A 16,608-nucleotide genomic window follows, 5' to 3' on the forward strand; every position below is an offset into this window, starting at 1 on the left:
GACATCAGGTTCAGCCAGCTATCTAATGTTTATGTCAGATTCCCTACTCGCCCTTAAAGGCAGATACTGAAGTCGTGAAGGATCAGGCCTGTTAGATTTCAACTACCTGATCCTTTCGTTCTTCAGAAGGGACGTCAACGGCCGAGGCGGGACCCTCGCTAAGGCCCAGAAGCGTCCGGGACTGGAGCTGCGGGATACTGACACCAGATGGAGTGGGGGAGGTTACTTCTTTCATCCTTCCTATCTGCCAAAAATCATCCCAGCCCGGAGTTCTCCTTTAAGGGAGGCCATTGGACAGCAATGCTATCCATCATACAGGACTGGGCTCTGCTCATTCTATCTACCTCCCTATGTAGTTAGATTTTCTTTACTATAGGAAACTATAAGCGCGGCCGTATCGGCATTACCCAGTTCTCACAAAATCCCCCAGCTATGAATCCATCATGGCGCCACAGGGAACAGTAGGTATCTGTCAAAGACCCATCAGAAGGTGGTAAAAATAATATAACATAAAAGGCTCAGAGAGTCCGGAGGACGGAAGGTCTTGTTCTCCGCAAATGAGCTGGAAAAGAAGGAAGACGGAGGTGGATGGAGGAGAGAAGTGGGTGACAGGCGCAGCAGGACGTGTCATCTATGGCTCACCCAGCTTTCCTGGAAACTGGACAATGTGTAACCGCCCAATGATTTATAGACTGTATAGAAAAAGCTCTTTCCTATAATTATATAGCTAAAAGTATAGAAACGTCTTTCTGCTGCACTGTAAGTCTTCTTGCCAATGCTTCATGCACCGCATGGCGGCATTAATGAATTCTCCTATAGTCTATATTCAGGGATGAAGCTGACTACAACTTTTCTTGTAGATCTCAATGATGTTTTGTAACTAATACAAGTTCCATTCAAAATCTGCATAGTGTGAATCCACCTTTAGGCTATGTTCACACTACGTATATGTCCCGCCGCCGGACATATACGCGTTAAACTCCGGCCGGGAATTTACGCAAGTTGCGGCCGGCTATGTACGGACCGCAAACTTACGCCCGTAGTCTACTTACGCTTCCCGAGCGCCCTACGTAGCGATCTGACAGCGGTCTTTTACTTGGAAATCTTCGCCTAGCCCCGGACACCCCACAGAACCTTTTTGGATCGGCAAAGAAAAGTGGAAAAATGAAGAAATAACCACTACATACGGGACCGCATGTAACGCTACGGGCGTAAGTTACGGCATTTTCGTCCTCAAACAATGGTCTGCTTCATTTTTTACGGCGCCGCATACGATCCGGCCGTAAGTTCTTACGTAGTGTGAACTGTGCTGTCGTACATCGTGTACTTTCCATTGTACGCAAACTACGTAAATCTCTGGCTGCTTATTCACGGAACGCGCTACGTCCGGAGACTTACGTAGTGTAAACATAGCCTCACAGTTTATAGAAATCGATGACATAGAAGCCAATGAAAATGATGCTGCCGTCCCATTTACTTCTATAGGTACCCATAATTCAGCCACACGTCAGGACCTAAAGGGTAAAAGGGGCAGTTGACCCAAAACCTTTTTTTTTGTAATTTACTTCTATTAAAAAAATCTCAAGTTTTCCAGTACTTATCAGCTGCTGTATGTCCTGCAGGAAGTGGTGTATTCTTTCCAGTCTGGAAAGCAGGAGAGGTTTCTTATGGGGATTTGCTACTGCTCTGGACAGTTCCTGACATGGACAAAGGTGGCAGCAGCGAGCACTGTGCCAGACTGGAAAGAATACACCACTTGCTGCAGGACATACAGCAGCTGATAAGTACTGGAAGACTTGAGATTTTTTAATAGAAGTAAATGAGAAATCTCTGGCACTTGCTGGGACCAGTTGATTTGAAATACTTTTTATTTTTTGTGAACTACCCGTTTAATCTATGGTTGCTGCCTGTCTGCAGTTGGTTAGACCCCTAAATCGACACATGGACTGATAATGAGTTTATGTATAACCATTGTTAAAGGGTTAATTGTCACTGTCATATACTTATCTATGCACACAAGGGCTCATTGGTTTTACCCATTTCCTCACTGTATTATACAGAACTGCATGCACACAAGGATATATATATATAGCATTTAATAGCTATGTCATGATCCAATAAGGGTTCATTCCCAAGTACATAACAATCCATCATTGACTAGACCTGGGGCTCTCCAGCTGTTACAAAACTACAAGTCCCAGCATGCCCTGATAGCTGATGGTTGTCCAGACATGCTAGGAGATGAAGTTTTCCAACAACTGGAGAGTCCCAGGTCAGGGAATCTTAGTATAGACCAGGGGTAGTTAACCTTGGATCTCCAACTGTTGTAAAACTACAACTCCCATCATGCCTGGACAGCCAAAGCTTTAGCTTCGGCTGTCCAGGCATGATGGGAGTTGTAGTTTTGCAAAAGCTGGAGAGCCAAGGCTCTATACCCATGCTACAAACTGTACAAGGAGAAGGCTTAAAGGTGTATCATCGGCCGTCAGGACATGCTGGGGGTTATAGTTCTGCATAAGCTAGCGGAAACAGTATAGACAGCAGGCTTACAGCTATATCATTGGTTGTCAGGACATGCTGGGAGTTGTAGTTCTGCATAAGCTAGCGGAAACAGTGTAGACAGAAGGCTTACAGCTATATCATCGGCTGTCAGAAAATGCTGGGAGTTGTAGTTGAGTAACAGCTGAAACATTACTATAGAACAGAAAAGGCTTAAAGAAGTACTTTCTCCTCTATGGGCATGCTGGGAGTTGTAGTTTGCCTAAGCTGGAGAGCCACATGTTGGCAAACATCAGTCTAGATAGTACAGAGAAGATATATCACCCACATTGTAGGCATGCTGGGGGTTGTAGTTTGCATAGTACAGAGAAGGTATATCACTCACATTGTAGGCATGCTGGGGGTTGTAGTTTGCATAGTACAGAGAAGGTATATCACTCACATTGTCACATTGTAGGCATGCTGGGGGTTGTAGTTTCCATAGTACAGAGAAGGTATATCACCCACATTGTAGGCATGCTGGGGGTTGTAGTTTGCATAGTACAGAGAAGATATATCACCCACATTGTAGGCATGCTGGGGGTTGTAGTTTGCATAGTACAGAGAAGATATATCACCCACATTGTAGGCATGCTGGGGGTTGTAGTTTCCATAGTACAGAGAAGGTATATCACTCACATTGTCACATTGTGGGCATGCTGGGGGTTGTAGTTTCCATAGTACAGAGAAGGTATATCACTCACATTGTCACATTGTAGGCATGCTGGGGGTTGTAGTTTTAAAACCACTGCAGAGCCACAGGTCTGGGAATATCAGTATATATATTACAGCTAATGCTTACAGGTGTATACAGTATATAGTTACCTATATGGCTGACTGCTATTTCCTGCTGCTGAGGAACTACAAGTCCCAAAGGGTCCTCCCCATCCCAAGCTTACACAGCAGGCACAATCCCACAGAGCTGGATGTATATTATATAAGTGGATGTATACTATATGCAAGGAGCACTACCACTGTCGGCCAGTGTGGGGCAGTAGAGATTCAGCATCTCCAGCAGTATCATCATCACTCACCTGTACCAGTCCAGTCCCTTCTCATAGTTCCTATCAAAGAAGTGGGGTTCAGCCCCCACAGCCCTGATGTCGGGGTGCACCCTCAGGAACTCCAGCAGGGCCCGGGTCCCCCCTTTCTTCACCCCAATAATGATGGACTGTGGTAGCTTCTTGCTCCCTTCCCCCAATGGAGTGAGAGTGATGCCCCCCTGGGCTTGCATAGGATAGGGGACCCCAACATTGGAGAAGAGGCGACTCCACAGCGCCCCCTGGCGCACAGTCACTTTCTGCAGGATCATTTTCTTCCTCTTGACTGAGTGCCAGATGGCCAGGTGAGGGTCCAGGTCCAGGTAGGCAGCCTCCTCGTCCTCACTGGGCCCTGGCAGGCTCTGGCAGCCATCAGTCAGGCAGTAGAAGACATAGAAGGACATGAGCAGGGAGCAGAGGATCAGCACAAGCCTCCTATAGATGCTTCTGGGCAATGTGTCAGGCAGCAGGGCACTGGGGGATGCCATGATGGCCCAAACCATGCCATGTCAGGTGATCCTGCAGCAGGGTGCCATAGCCTTAGGGGGGGCTCCCTTCCCCCCTGCACCAGGCATGATTGTAAGCTCTGTGGGCCAGTGCAGGGCTGCTGTCTATAGACATGAGTCCTCTGATGCAGTCAGCAGCATTAGCAGATCCATGTGATGTCCCTCCTGTGTATCCTCAGCCTCATCATCCCCATCATTACTACTGTACAGGGACATGGAGGAGGGAGAAGAAGCTGCAGAGATGTCAGTGTGTCCAATCCTCTCCTGTGCACACACACCTCTAGCTGTCAGTGCTGCCTGCACGTGGGGACCTGGCCACAAAACTTCTCAATGACATCACACAGCAGGGAGACAGCCAATAGGAAGCCAGGACTCACATCAATGGAACAAGAGTGGCCAATCACAGCAAGGGGAGGGCGTGGCTGGGATTTTACACCCTTCTCTGAAAGCTTTGTGCTTATACATGATAGTATAGGTGTGGGAGAGAGAGAGAGAGAGAGAGCTGTGTGTGGAGGCATCCGGCTACACATACAGGTTATACATAGGAGATAGATGGCTCTGAAGTCTGACAGATCTGAAGGCAGAGGAGCCAATACTATCTGCATATACAGGGACAGATGCTGGGATTTATCAAGCTGAGAATAGATGGGGGGGGGGGAGGACAGCTGGTTTATGCAAAAAGCCGTTCATGAATAATCAACGTGTATATTATTATTTATCACAATTCATTATGGACGTTATTCTATACGGCGTGTGCGCTGCCATCCAATTTACCATCAACTTCAATGGAGCGCATTATTATAATGAACATATGGCTGTATTTTATTATTTTGTACGGTGTGTGAACATGGCTTTATACTGCTACTATAATACTGCTCCTATATACAAGAATATAACTACTATAATACTGCTCCTATATACAAGAATATAACTACTATAATACTGCTCCTATATATAAGAATATAACTACTATAATACTGCTCCCTATATACAAGAATATAACTACTATAATACTGCTCCTATATACAGGAATATACTACTATAATACTGCTCCTATATACAAGAATATAACTACTATAATACTGCTCCTATATACAAGAATATAACTATTATAATACTGCTCCTATATACAAGAATATAACTACTATAATACTGCTCCTATATACAAGAATATAACTATTATAATACTGCTCCTATATACAGGAATATAACTACTATAATACTGCTCCTATATATAAGAATATAACTACTATAATACTGCTCCCTATATACAAGAATATAACTACTATAATACTGCTCCTATATACAGGAATATACTACTATAATACTGCTCCTATATACAAGAATATAACTACTATAATACTGCTCCTATATACAAGAATATAACTATTATAATACTGCTCCTATATACAGGAATATAACTACTATAATACTGCTCCTATATACAAGAATATAACTACTATAATACTGCTCCTATATACAAGAATATAACTACTATAATACTGCTCCTATATACAAGAATATAACTACTATAATACTGCTCCTATATACAGGAATATAACTACTATAATACTGCTCCTATATAATAAGCAATATTATCACATAGGCTTGGAGAGTTTGGTGGTAACTTGTAGACTTTGTCCTATTATATATTCGCAGCTCTGGAGAAATGATCTCAGTTCTGACAACACTGCGGCATTAGATTGTCTATGTAAATAACATTTGCCTTTGGTTTGCATAGGAAGCAGAAGTCGTATTTGACTACCGATCCCTGCGCCCTTATCCTTCCTATACTAATCACTTGGTCAGAATGATATTTATTTTGGGATTCTGCTTTAACCAACTATTATAATATTCAGGGACAGGACATTATGTATGTTCTTAAAAGGTCACGTTTCTCCAGAATAAGATGACCTTAGTGATGGGTGGTGACCGGTGTCCAACCTTCTCCCATCCCTTTAAGGACCCTACCATAATCTGCTCAGACACTTTTACTGCACAACACTGTTACTAACCATAATAACCAAGTGAGCTGTAGTATAGAGAGTGCTGGGAAAAAGGGGAGGGGGCTGAGATTTACTGGCTTTGGACCCCTCAATCGCAGGAACTGTGGAGATCCCATAAGTAATGGTGTATTATAGAGATTCAAGGAGTTCTCCATTGAAAATCTTTTTCTTTTAAATCAACTAGCTTCAGAAAGGCATATAGATTTGTAATTAACTTCTATTTAAAAATCTCAACTCTTCCAGTACTTATCAGATGCTGTATGTCCTGCAGGAAGTGGTGTATTCTTTTTAGTCTGACACAGTGCTCTCTGCTGCCCCCTCTGTCCATGTCAGTTGTGGTAAATTCCCATAGAAAAACTTTCCTACTCTGGACAGTTCCTTTCTCGGACAAAAGTGGCAGCAGAGAGCACTGTCATACTAGAAGGAATACACCACTTCATGCAGGACATACAGCAGCTAATAAGTACTGGAAGATTGGAGATTTTGTAATAGAAGTAAATTACAAATCTATATAACTTTCTAAAACCAGTTGATTTGAAAGAAAAAGATTTTCGCTGGAGATCCCCTTTAAGACAAGTAATTTTTTGTATTCCTAATAGCCACATAATTTTTTAGCTTCCTTTCTAAGAACTGCATTGTGATATTCCTCCTATTATTGTTTCTGGAAATGTATGAATAAACTGACAACTGGGTGTAACCAATCCTCTTGACAGGGGCTCAGGTCCCTACACACAGTGACACTGATGAATTATTGCATATAGTGTCAGAATGAGTAGGGACACCTTGTTTAGAAAGAGGATGGTAACGCCCAGTTGTCAATTTATTCATACATTTCCAGACAAAAGGAATAACAAAGATTTTTTTGAATGAAAAAAAAAGGACTAAGAATAATTAGAACACAAGGACTGTCATTCCTCTGTTACTCTTCCTGGAAATGTGGGAATAAATTGGAAACTGTCTGCTATCCTTCCCATTGTTATCAGTGCGTATCCATACACACACACATGTACACCTGTAAATCATTGCAGATAGTATCTATGAAGCTTCTTTTCACTGCATTGTAATATTCCTCTGTTATTCCTCCAGGAAATATGTGAATAATGAATGCTCACTGTCGGCATCTTGTGGCCAAAATTTAATACTACAGGTTTGAAAATAGAATACAGGGGAGCACAGGAACATTGACTAAAATACCTCAGTGCCGACTGACAATAGACGGATAGCTAGCAGTGGCACATCTGTTCCTGTACACTGCAGAGGGACTTGAGAAGCTCAGATACATCAGCTCAGCAGACAGTATCACATGTAAGAGCTTTAGACATATCAGTTCGATAGGCAGTATCATACAGGATTGGCTTAGATACACAGCCTCAGCAGATGGTATCATACATGAGAAGCTTAGATACACCAGAAAGTGTCACGCATGAAAGTCATTAACAGCTCCACCTTTGTCCTCAGTTTGTGTGTGGTATTGCAGTTCAGCTCCATAAAAGTATATGGACCCGAGTAATTCCACACACAACCTGAGGACATGTGTGGTGCTGTTTTAGGTAAAAAATAAACTATATATATATATATATATATATATATAATTTTTTTTTTTTTTTTTTTTTTTTTATCTTGGACCATCCCTTTAAAGGGGTTGTTCACCCCAAGAAAAATTCTTTCAAATCAACTGGTACCAGAAGGTGCAAGATTTGTAATTTACTTCTATAAAAAAATCTTGTCCAGTACTTCTCAGCTGCTGTACGTCCTGCAGGAAGTGGTATTCTTTCCAGTCTGGAGAGCAGGAGAGGTTTTCTATGGGGATTTGCTGCTGCTCTTGACAGTTCATGACATGGACAGAGGTGGCAGCAGAGAGCACTGTGTCAGAATGGAAAGAATACACCAGTTCCTGCAGGACATACAGCAGCTGATAAGTACTGGAAGACTTGAGATTTTTTAATAGAAGTAAATTACAAATCTCTAGCACTTTCTGGCACCAGTTGATTTGAAAGAATTTTTTGGGGGGTGAACAACCCCTTTAAGCTCTTGCTGGAGGGCTGTCCACTATTGTAAGACATGTTGGATTGGGGCAGTTCTCTGCAGTGATGTCCAGTATTCAGCATGAAATCAGCGGCCTGATAGCAGACATATTCCGCTCACGGTCTCCCGTTCCTTTCGTACATATATTCAGGTACTGACCGCAGATTTAATTAAAACCCTTTAATTGTCGTCTATGAAATTACAGTCGGGCTCGGCAGGGTCGGGGATCTTTAGGGAAGACTCGTTTTTCTTATTGCAAATATTAAGGGAGGGGAAGGAGACGTTGGTGAGGTTTCTGCTCTGAATTGGATCTAGTCATTCTCCCAATCCTTGGATTTGCACAACTCGGTTTACTTAACCTCTATGATGGGACACAGAGCTGGTGAGGGGATATAATCATCTCAGGAAGGAATTACATAACTTCCCTTATAGCTAAATGCTCTGGGCCACAAGATGATGGGTCCCCCATGACGGGCGGTGAAGCTTCACTGCACACTTACACATAGCAGCCTATATTAGCTAAGGAAGCGTGCCTGTCGTTACAGGTGACCTTTCAGGATTAGCTGTGGCAACGGCCATTATTGTACATTATATTTTCACATATTTTCCTTCTTCAGGCTCCATCTTCCCTGAGCTAGAGGGTGTAGATTAGCCGCCATGTTAACTTACATATACTGCCCCCTACTACTCCCCTATATTGCTATAGCACACAAAGAGAAGAGAGGATCCTGCTCATCTATATCTCTATAGTACATACAGAGAAGAGAGGAGATCCTGCTCCCCTATATCTCTATAACACATACAGAGAAGAGAGGAGATCCTGCTCCCCTATATCTCTATAACACATACAGAGAAGAGAGGAGATCCTGCTCCCCTATATCTCTATAGCACATACAGAGAAGAGAGGATCCTGCACATCTATATCTCTATAGCACACCCTCAAAAGAGGAGATCCTGCTCCTATATGTCTTTATAGCACACCCTCAGAAGAGGAGATCCTGCTTCCCTATATCTCTATAGCACACCCTCAGAAGAGGAGATCCTGCGCCTATATGTCTTTATAGCACACCCTCAGAAGAGGAGATCCTCCTCCTATATATCTCTATAGCACACCCTCAGAAGAGGAGATCCTGCTTCCCTATATCTCTATAGCACACCCTCAGAAGAGGAGATCCTGCGCCTATATGTCTTTATAGCACACCCTCAGAAGAGGAGATCCTGCTCCTATATGTCTTTATAGCACACCCTCAGAAGAGGAGAATCTCCTTTCGTATATCTCTATAGCACATCTTTAGAACAGGAGATCTTGCTCCCATATGTCTCTATAGCACACCCTCAGAAGGCGGAGAATAGCTACTATGGTGTTTACCATACATTGTACCATGCATCCAACTTCTCCAGATGCCGGGAGTCCAATGCTGAGCACTTGAGTTTAGGAAACATTGCTGAACAGTTTGACCTCTCCGTTTAACACTAGCTATGATGTCTCAATACACTCCACGCAGAGAAGAATTGATATTCTTCCCCCTTTTTATAGCAAACCCCTTAGAAGAAGGAGATTAGCCTCTACAATGTCTGCATACACTGCACATACACAGCAATTATAGCATTATAGAGCAGTACTGAGCAGTGTAAGCTGTACATCCATCCAATGTAACAGCTACTAGAGTGTTGAGCAGTTTCTCTGTGTCTTGATGCTTCTTTATTGGAAACTTAATTTACCTTCAGCACCCCATTCACTATGGGTAGCTATCAGTAGGTTACATACTTCTACTAACAGTTACACTTTAAGGAGTTCCTACTCCTGTCAGTGCTGCTGCACAGACCTCAATATACATGTTTTTTTTGTTTTTTTTAAGTGAGCGAAGAATAGCAATGATGGTACTTGTTCTAGGTTTCTGGCTCCCAACAAAATTGTCGGGGGAAGAGGGAAGTAGAGAAGGAGACAGGACCAGCACCTGGATTATAAGTAACCGCCTAGATGCCGCAGTCACTATTGTCCAAAGTATCTAGGGGGGCTAATGGCTGAGATTAGGGATATCTCTGATCTCGACCTTTGATGGTGGTGTAACATACAGCCACGACCTCTTTCCATACTCTCCTCCGGGTGAGCAGCAGTTTTTTTCCTTCCACGACGATCGATTAAACCTACATTCTCCGAATACATTGGAAAGTTACAGGACGTGCTCAGAGAGTTCACGTTCTCACGTCACCCCCGCGGAGCTGTAGTTACAAGCTTCCGAACCGGAGATTTGTCCAAAGTCGAAGAATATACGAGAATGTTCTTGATTTCCACCTTGCACTTCTAACCAGGGGGCGATAAGAAAGCCCTTGGGTTACCCAAGCCGCCGGTGTTGAATTGTATCCTCAGTCACACTCTGATAATTGTGCAGCGGGCACAAAGGGACGATTTAGGCTGGGTATAAAGAGATCCCAGGTGGGCGCACACAGGGATGTAATAATAACTTCTTCCCTCTGTCCGGGTCACACGCTCAGGTTCCAGCCTCGGAGCGCTATAACACCTGTTACCTAAGCTTAATACCCTCACAACCCCCAGCGACAAGGGACACCAGGCGGAGGGGCATTGTTGGTTTGTAAGCACTTGGCACAGAGCAGGGAACATCTGGGAGATAGCGGGCACATGAATTAGTAAGTGAAGGGAAACGGGAGATGCCAGGGAGCTTGAATTCACAGGATAAAAGAGCAGTCATACCATTTGTGGTGACCCAGGGAGAGGTGGCCGCTCTGGTTCAGGTAGAAGAAGAACAAATCATGGTGGATGATGTTAAAGCTACAGTCCACCCGAAACTAAGAAGAAGGTTATGGGGACGGTGGCTACAGCTTTATGGAATAAATGGGGTCTGTCATGGGACTACAATATTTACATGACCGGACTAGGACAACAACCACTTCCTGATGCTGTCTCTGTATACCCAGCTCCTGATCCTGTCTCTGTAGTCCAACCTCCTGATTCCGTCTCTGTATACAAAGCTCCTGATCCTGTCTCTGTATACCCAGCTCCTGATCCTGTATCTGTATACCCAGCTCCTGATCCTGTCTCTTTATACCCAGCTCCTTATCCTGTCTCTGTATACCAACCTTCTCATCCAGTCACTGAATGCCCACCTCCTGATCCTGTCTCTGTATACCCACCTCCTGATCCTGTCTCTGTATACCCACCTCCTGATCCTGTCTCTGTATACCCACCTTCTCATGCTGTCTCTGTATACCAACCTGCTGATCCTGTCTCTGTATACCCACCTCCTGATACTGTCTCTGTATACCTACTGTACCTCCTGATGCTGTCTCTATATACATTTTTGCTGTCTCCTATGGCACCGAGGCCCCAGGGGAGAGAGCGCCCTCTTGTGACCACAGGCATAATGCTCCCTATGACCACAAGAGTAATAGGTAAAACCAAAAGGTGCCAAAAATGACAAAAAAATTACCTGGAGATTGCGCTCACCACCAAACAACGTAGTAGAAACCGATGTTCACATAAAACACGATTTATTCAGTCCAACAATAACGCGTTTCAGGGCTATGGCGCCCCTTCGTCAGATTCAGGACAAAAAAAGATTTTCGGCACCTTTTGGTTTTACCTGACTCCACGGGTCCTTGCACGAGGAGCCCGGTTTAGACCTGTTGTGAAGACTGCTGCTACCCCAATCCCTGGGAGGTGTGTTGGACACACCATTACATGTGCTGCTGGGTGTTGTGGCTCTGTTTCCACAACCCCAAAAGGTGAGCAGTGATTTTTTACATGTGTTAGATCATTATTTCAATCCAGAGGTACTACTCTATGAGGTGCTCTGCCTTTTTTTTTGTTTTTTGTTTCCACAAGAGTAATAGGGCAAGGAGCCTGTGGCTCCTCTTTCTGTCAATTAGAAGTGCTTATCAGGAACCCCAAGAAGCAGGAGACCCTGACATTTACATACGCCCTTTTTTTTTGGGGGGGTGGGGGGTGCATGTTTTTTAAAGAAAAAAATTCTTCAAATAAATAGTCCTGTGGGAGGTTTTGTGACCACCATGTAAACACTTAATGGCTTATACTATTACTATACATCTCACATAAACAGAAACACAAACACTACCTCCACTCTAAATAAGCAGAGCATGATTACAGAGCATCCTATAGACTCCATTAAAGAGAGACCACACTTATTTATTGCTCTCATTCTCTGCCGCTGTCTCTTTGATGTAAGTTGAGGTGTTTTTGCTGTAAAGTATTAGGATCGGGAAGAGGTGATGTCTGCCTGACCGGCGCTCTCTGCTCGGTAGACTGTCAGTAACTGTCCAGAGCAGCAGCAAATCCCCATAGAAACCCTCTTCTGCTCTGGACAGTTCCTGACATGGACAGAGGTGGCAGCAGAGAGTACTGTGTCAGACTGGAAAGAATACACCACTTCCTGCAGAACATACAGCAGCTGATAAGTACAAGAAGACTGGATACTTTTAAATAGAAATGTAAAGTACAAATCTATATAACTTTCTAAAATCAGTTGATTTGAAAAAAAAAAAGATATTTTCACTGGAGTAGCCCTTTCAGGAATTTAATTAATTGATGGTGGAATTGTCTGAGCTTTAATGTTAGTAAGTCCCCGCGGTGAGTGGTGCAAATGAAAAACATTACCAAATGCCAGAATTGAAGAATTTTTTCATATTATACTGTATATCAGATAAAACAGGATAAAGAGCAAACAAAAAGTCCCATCTACCATGCCGTTGTTAGTACATTGTGTGAACTTAGTCTTAGAGTGTACCTGTCAGGATCGGCACTTCTGGATTAGCGGGAAGATGTTCTGCTAACCTGGAAGGTCGGGTCTCCATGGAAACGAAGGCGCAATATCCATGGAGATCCGACCTTCCGGATTAGCAAAGTACCCCGCCACTGATCTGGACGGTCCAATTGTGACAAGTACACTTTAAACCGCATGATAGAAGACTGAAATGGTAAGTATACTTTCCCAGCTCCCCCCTGAGGATTGGAAAATACTAAACTCCAGTATTTTGGTGCTCGCTCAACCTCTCCTGAATACCCTTAGATAGTATCGACAAATCAAATTAAAATAAAAATAAAAAAAATGAAAAATGTAAATTAAAAAAATGAATAAGCATTTTTTCCCCAAAATTTTTTTTACAGAAAAGCTTGGGGGCAATCATTCAGCCGATCTATGAGCAGTGTGGCCCTCCATAGATATCCTACTATCCCTAGCTATAACAGTGTTAGCCGCTTTAAACCTTCTATCTTGTATAGACTGTATCGGGGACAGCAGGTGACAAGGTTACCTAATATTCTACTTGTATGATTTGCCCCCCAGCTTGTGTCCGCGTTCTGGTTCTCAATGTACGATCCTGACCAGACCTCCTGTAGTTACATAGTTGATAAGGTTGGAAAAAGCCCATGAAGCTCTAACTAGAGATAAGCAAGGCAGGCCGAGGTTCATACAAACCTGAACCATCGTCATTTGAATCCCACTGTCTGCCCACTCCATGGGGAAGGTGGAGATAGACGGAGTCCTGCCTGGAAAACATGGATAGAGCCTAGGTCACCAATGTTTTACAGTTGGGACTTGGGCTGTCACCAGTGTACCACTAAGCTTAAGCCACTGCTGAGCGGGGAGTGAACTGAGTGAGCTGAGCAATGTTCAAGCAAAGTTGGGAAACCAAAAACTTAAAGTGACTGTACCACCAGGCCCAGGCAGAAGCACTGGAGGCGGGCCGACCCATCCTTAGTGGGAGGAAACCCCAGCCCCTCCATGACGTGACTCCATTAGAATTCAATGGAACCCTATCATAGAGGAGCTAAGGTTTCCTCCCACTAAGGGTGGGTCGGCCCGCCTCCAGTGCTTCAGCCTGGGCCTGGTGGTACAGTCACTTTAACACAGGAACATCAGTACCTTAGTCTAATGTAGCAAAGCAAATTAACTCTAGTGGAACAGTTAGTGTACCTTTACATGTACATTGGTTGCAGATTTGATGCAATATTTAGAAATCTAGTTATGTTGGTTTACACAGCATCAGATCAGTGCAGTTACATCCAGTGACTCATGTGGGGCATCTTCTCTGATTAGTCGTTCATTTTAACTTTCCAACAAGGCTGGGCCGCCCTGTAGACTTTTCCCAGCCATGAATCCTCTGTTCAGAATCTGCGAGAGAAACATTTTAGGTTCCTTGCTCCAGCACATATAGTAGTTAAAGGGGTTATCCAGCACTACAAAAACATGGCCACTTTCTTCCAGAGACAGCCCCACTCTTGTCTCCAGCTTGGGCAGGGTTTTGCTGCTCAGTTCCATTAAAGTGAATGGAGCTTAATTGCAAACTGCATCTGAACTGGGGGCATGTTTTTGTAGCACTGGATAACCCCTTTAAGCCCCTTTGTGCCCCTATATAGTTTTAAGCCCCCCCTTTTCAGGATGCCCTTAGTATTTTTGTTAACTCTTTCACTGCCAGGATGCCCCTAGTATTGTATATAACCCCTGCCCCCTCCAGGATGCCCCTAGTATTGTAGTGAAACCCTCCCTAGTGCACCTAGTATATTAAACGACCACCCCAGAGTACATAGTAGGCATTGCCATTCATTATACATTTATGGGGGCAAAATTTTGTGTTACTGAGCGGGCGGCTGGCAGCAGTGACGGGGCTTCTCTTTGAGCTGAGCGGCCGTGTGCGGCGCAGCTTAAAGGGAATACTGGCGGTCACTACCTTCCCCACGGATCGGGAAGACAGCTGGATTCAAATGCCGATTGTTCGCGTTTGTATGAACTTGAACCTGGGCCCGGCTTGCTCATCTCTACTTCTGCCTATAGACGGGGGGAATACAAGCATGTCGGACTACCGGAATTGCACTGGCTTCATACACAGTGAGAGTAGTATAAAACCTCATATATCAGCTCCGGCTCGTTCCAGTCCAGGCTCCAAAGGTTAAATGAATCTCCTCGCTCATTCCTCCAATCCCCTAAATAATGAATGTTCCCAGTCTGTATTCAGCCGCCATCTATCAGGTCTCCTTTAAGCACCATCATTGTAATGTATATGTATAATTTACAACACACATACAAATGAGGAGCACAGACACCGAATCGCAAGTTTGTGACACAAACGAATTAGCGTGATTTATATGCAAATGTGTCATGCTACACGCAGGCGGAGGGGTTACGGAGAGGGAAGCGAATCCCGCGCTCTAACATTAGGCATAATCACGTTTCTGCTTAAACTCCAGAGCGGCCTGGATGACAGATAAAATAGTATGATTTATGCAGGGCGAGCACCATTGGCTGCGTACGGTGAACGGGCACCGCCAACCGGGCTCTGTAATGTAGGTGACCCCTTTTAGCACCGCCGGGTTTGGAAAATCTGCCCCAGTTGCACTGAAGGTCTTACATTTTTCAAAGACGCTAATATTTCTCCATCATTACCCGATATTGCTCACAGTCAGACCTCGGCATGACTCTCGTAAGCAAATGTAATTTCCCTCCATACAGAACTGCCTTTCACATCCCGCTCCGAGAGATGAATTTATTCATTTGTTACTGAGATGGCTGGAAGTCATTCCGAGTCTGACGTACACGGGATCGCTCCTCCAACCTTACCGTAATCCTAGGGCTCCTGTCTGGGGAAAAGCAAAGGGCAAGACGTAGGGGCACTAGTACCTAGGGGCACTAGTATCAGCCATAGGTGTGAGGTGCAGCACTCTGTTTCTTCCCTGAACCGCATTATAGTAGTTATATTCCTGTATATAGTAGGTAGTATTAGAGTACTTATATTCTTGTATATAGGGAGCAGTATTATAGTAGTTATATTCCTGTATATAGGGAGCAGTATTATAGTACTTACTATACGGTGTGGAGTTAGCGTAGGGACCCGTGTGGACCAGAGGACCTGCGCGGTGGTACACAGGGCAATATGGCTTGATCAATTCATATACAGACACTCTGGTGTTGATTTTTAATAAAGGCCTAGCGGCATTAGTATCAGCCATAGATGGGATGTGCAGCGGTTCCTTTCTCTCCAGTTTCCGTGTTTTACAGTTCTCCCTCTCTGAACAGCTCGCACTCCTTTATAAGACCCACATGACCAAAAATAGCAGGATATGCCTGTGCTCACATGTCTGGACCTTATGTCTTCCCCATTCTGTGAGAGCAGCAATGGTAAGTGTAATACCATATCCATACTTGTGTCGTTTGGGGGCAGCCTTCCCCGCCGGTGGTGCTGGCTGGGTTTTGGGGGGGCTTTTTGGGTCTGGTCCTGTGACATTGGGGTTGCAGGGCCGTTTCATGGCCTCCCTTCCCTGCATGTGCACGCTTTGCGGGGTTGGTGGTCGCTGACCGACACGGTGTGGAGTTAGCGTAGGGACCCGTGTGGACCAGAGGACCTGCGCGGTGGTACACGGGGCAATATGGCTTGATCAATTCATATACAGACACTCTGGTGTTGATTTTTAATATAGGCCTAGCGGCATTAGTATCAGCCATAGATGGGATGTGCAGCCGT

The 16,608-nt window shown here is 44.3% G+C and overlaps 2 protein-coding genes across 4 annotated transcripts in view; one reads left to right on the top strand and one right to left on the bottom strand.

Moving 5' to 3' along the window:
• The window catches only part of LOC138772710 (heparan sulfate glucosamine 3-O-sulfotransferase 3A1-like), a 68,099-nt gene extending 63,807 nt beyond the window's left edge, over positions 1 to 4,292 (bottom strand). Inside the window, exon 1 of the mRNA XM_069953308.1 lies at positions 3,573 to 4,292. Within this exon, the coding sequence (XP_069809409.1) occupies positions 3,573 to 4,081 (509 nt within the window). The 5' untranslated portion in view covers positions 4,082 to 4,292. The remainder of the gene's footprint in view (positions 1 to 3,572) is intronic.
• COX10 (cytochrome c oxidase assembly factor heme A:farnesyltransferase COX10) overlaps positions 1 to 16,608 on the top strand; it is a 343,376-nt gene that overhangs the window by 90,213 nt on the left and 236,555 nt on the right. The gene's annotated exons all lie outside the window — the stretch shown is intronic.

This window comes from Dendropsophus ebraccatus, chromosome 14, assembly GCF_027789765.1.
Source record: "Dendropsophus ebraccatus isolate aDenEbr1 chromosome 14, aDenEbr1.pat, whole genome shotgun sequence".
In the NCBI taxonomy this organism is placed as follows: Eukaryota; Metazoa; Chordata; class Amphibia; order Anura; family Hylidae; genus Dendropsophus; species Dendropsophus ebraccatus.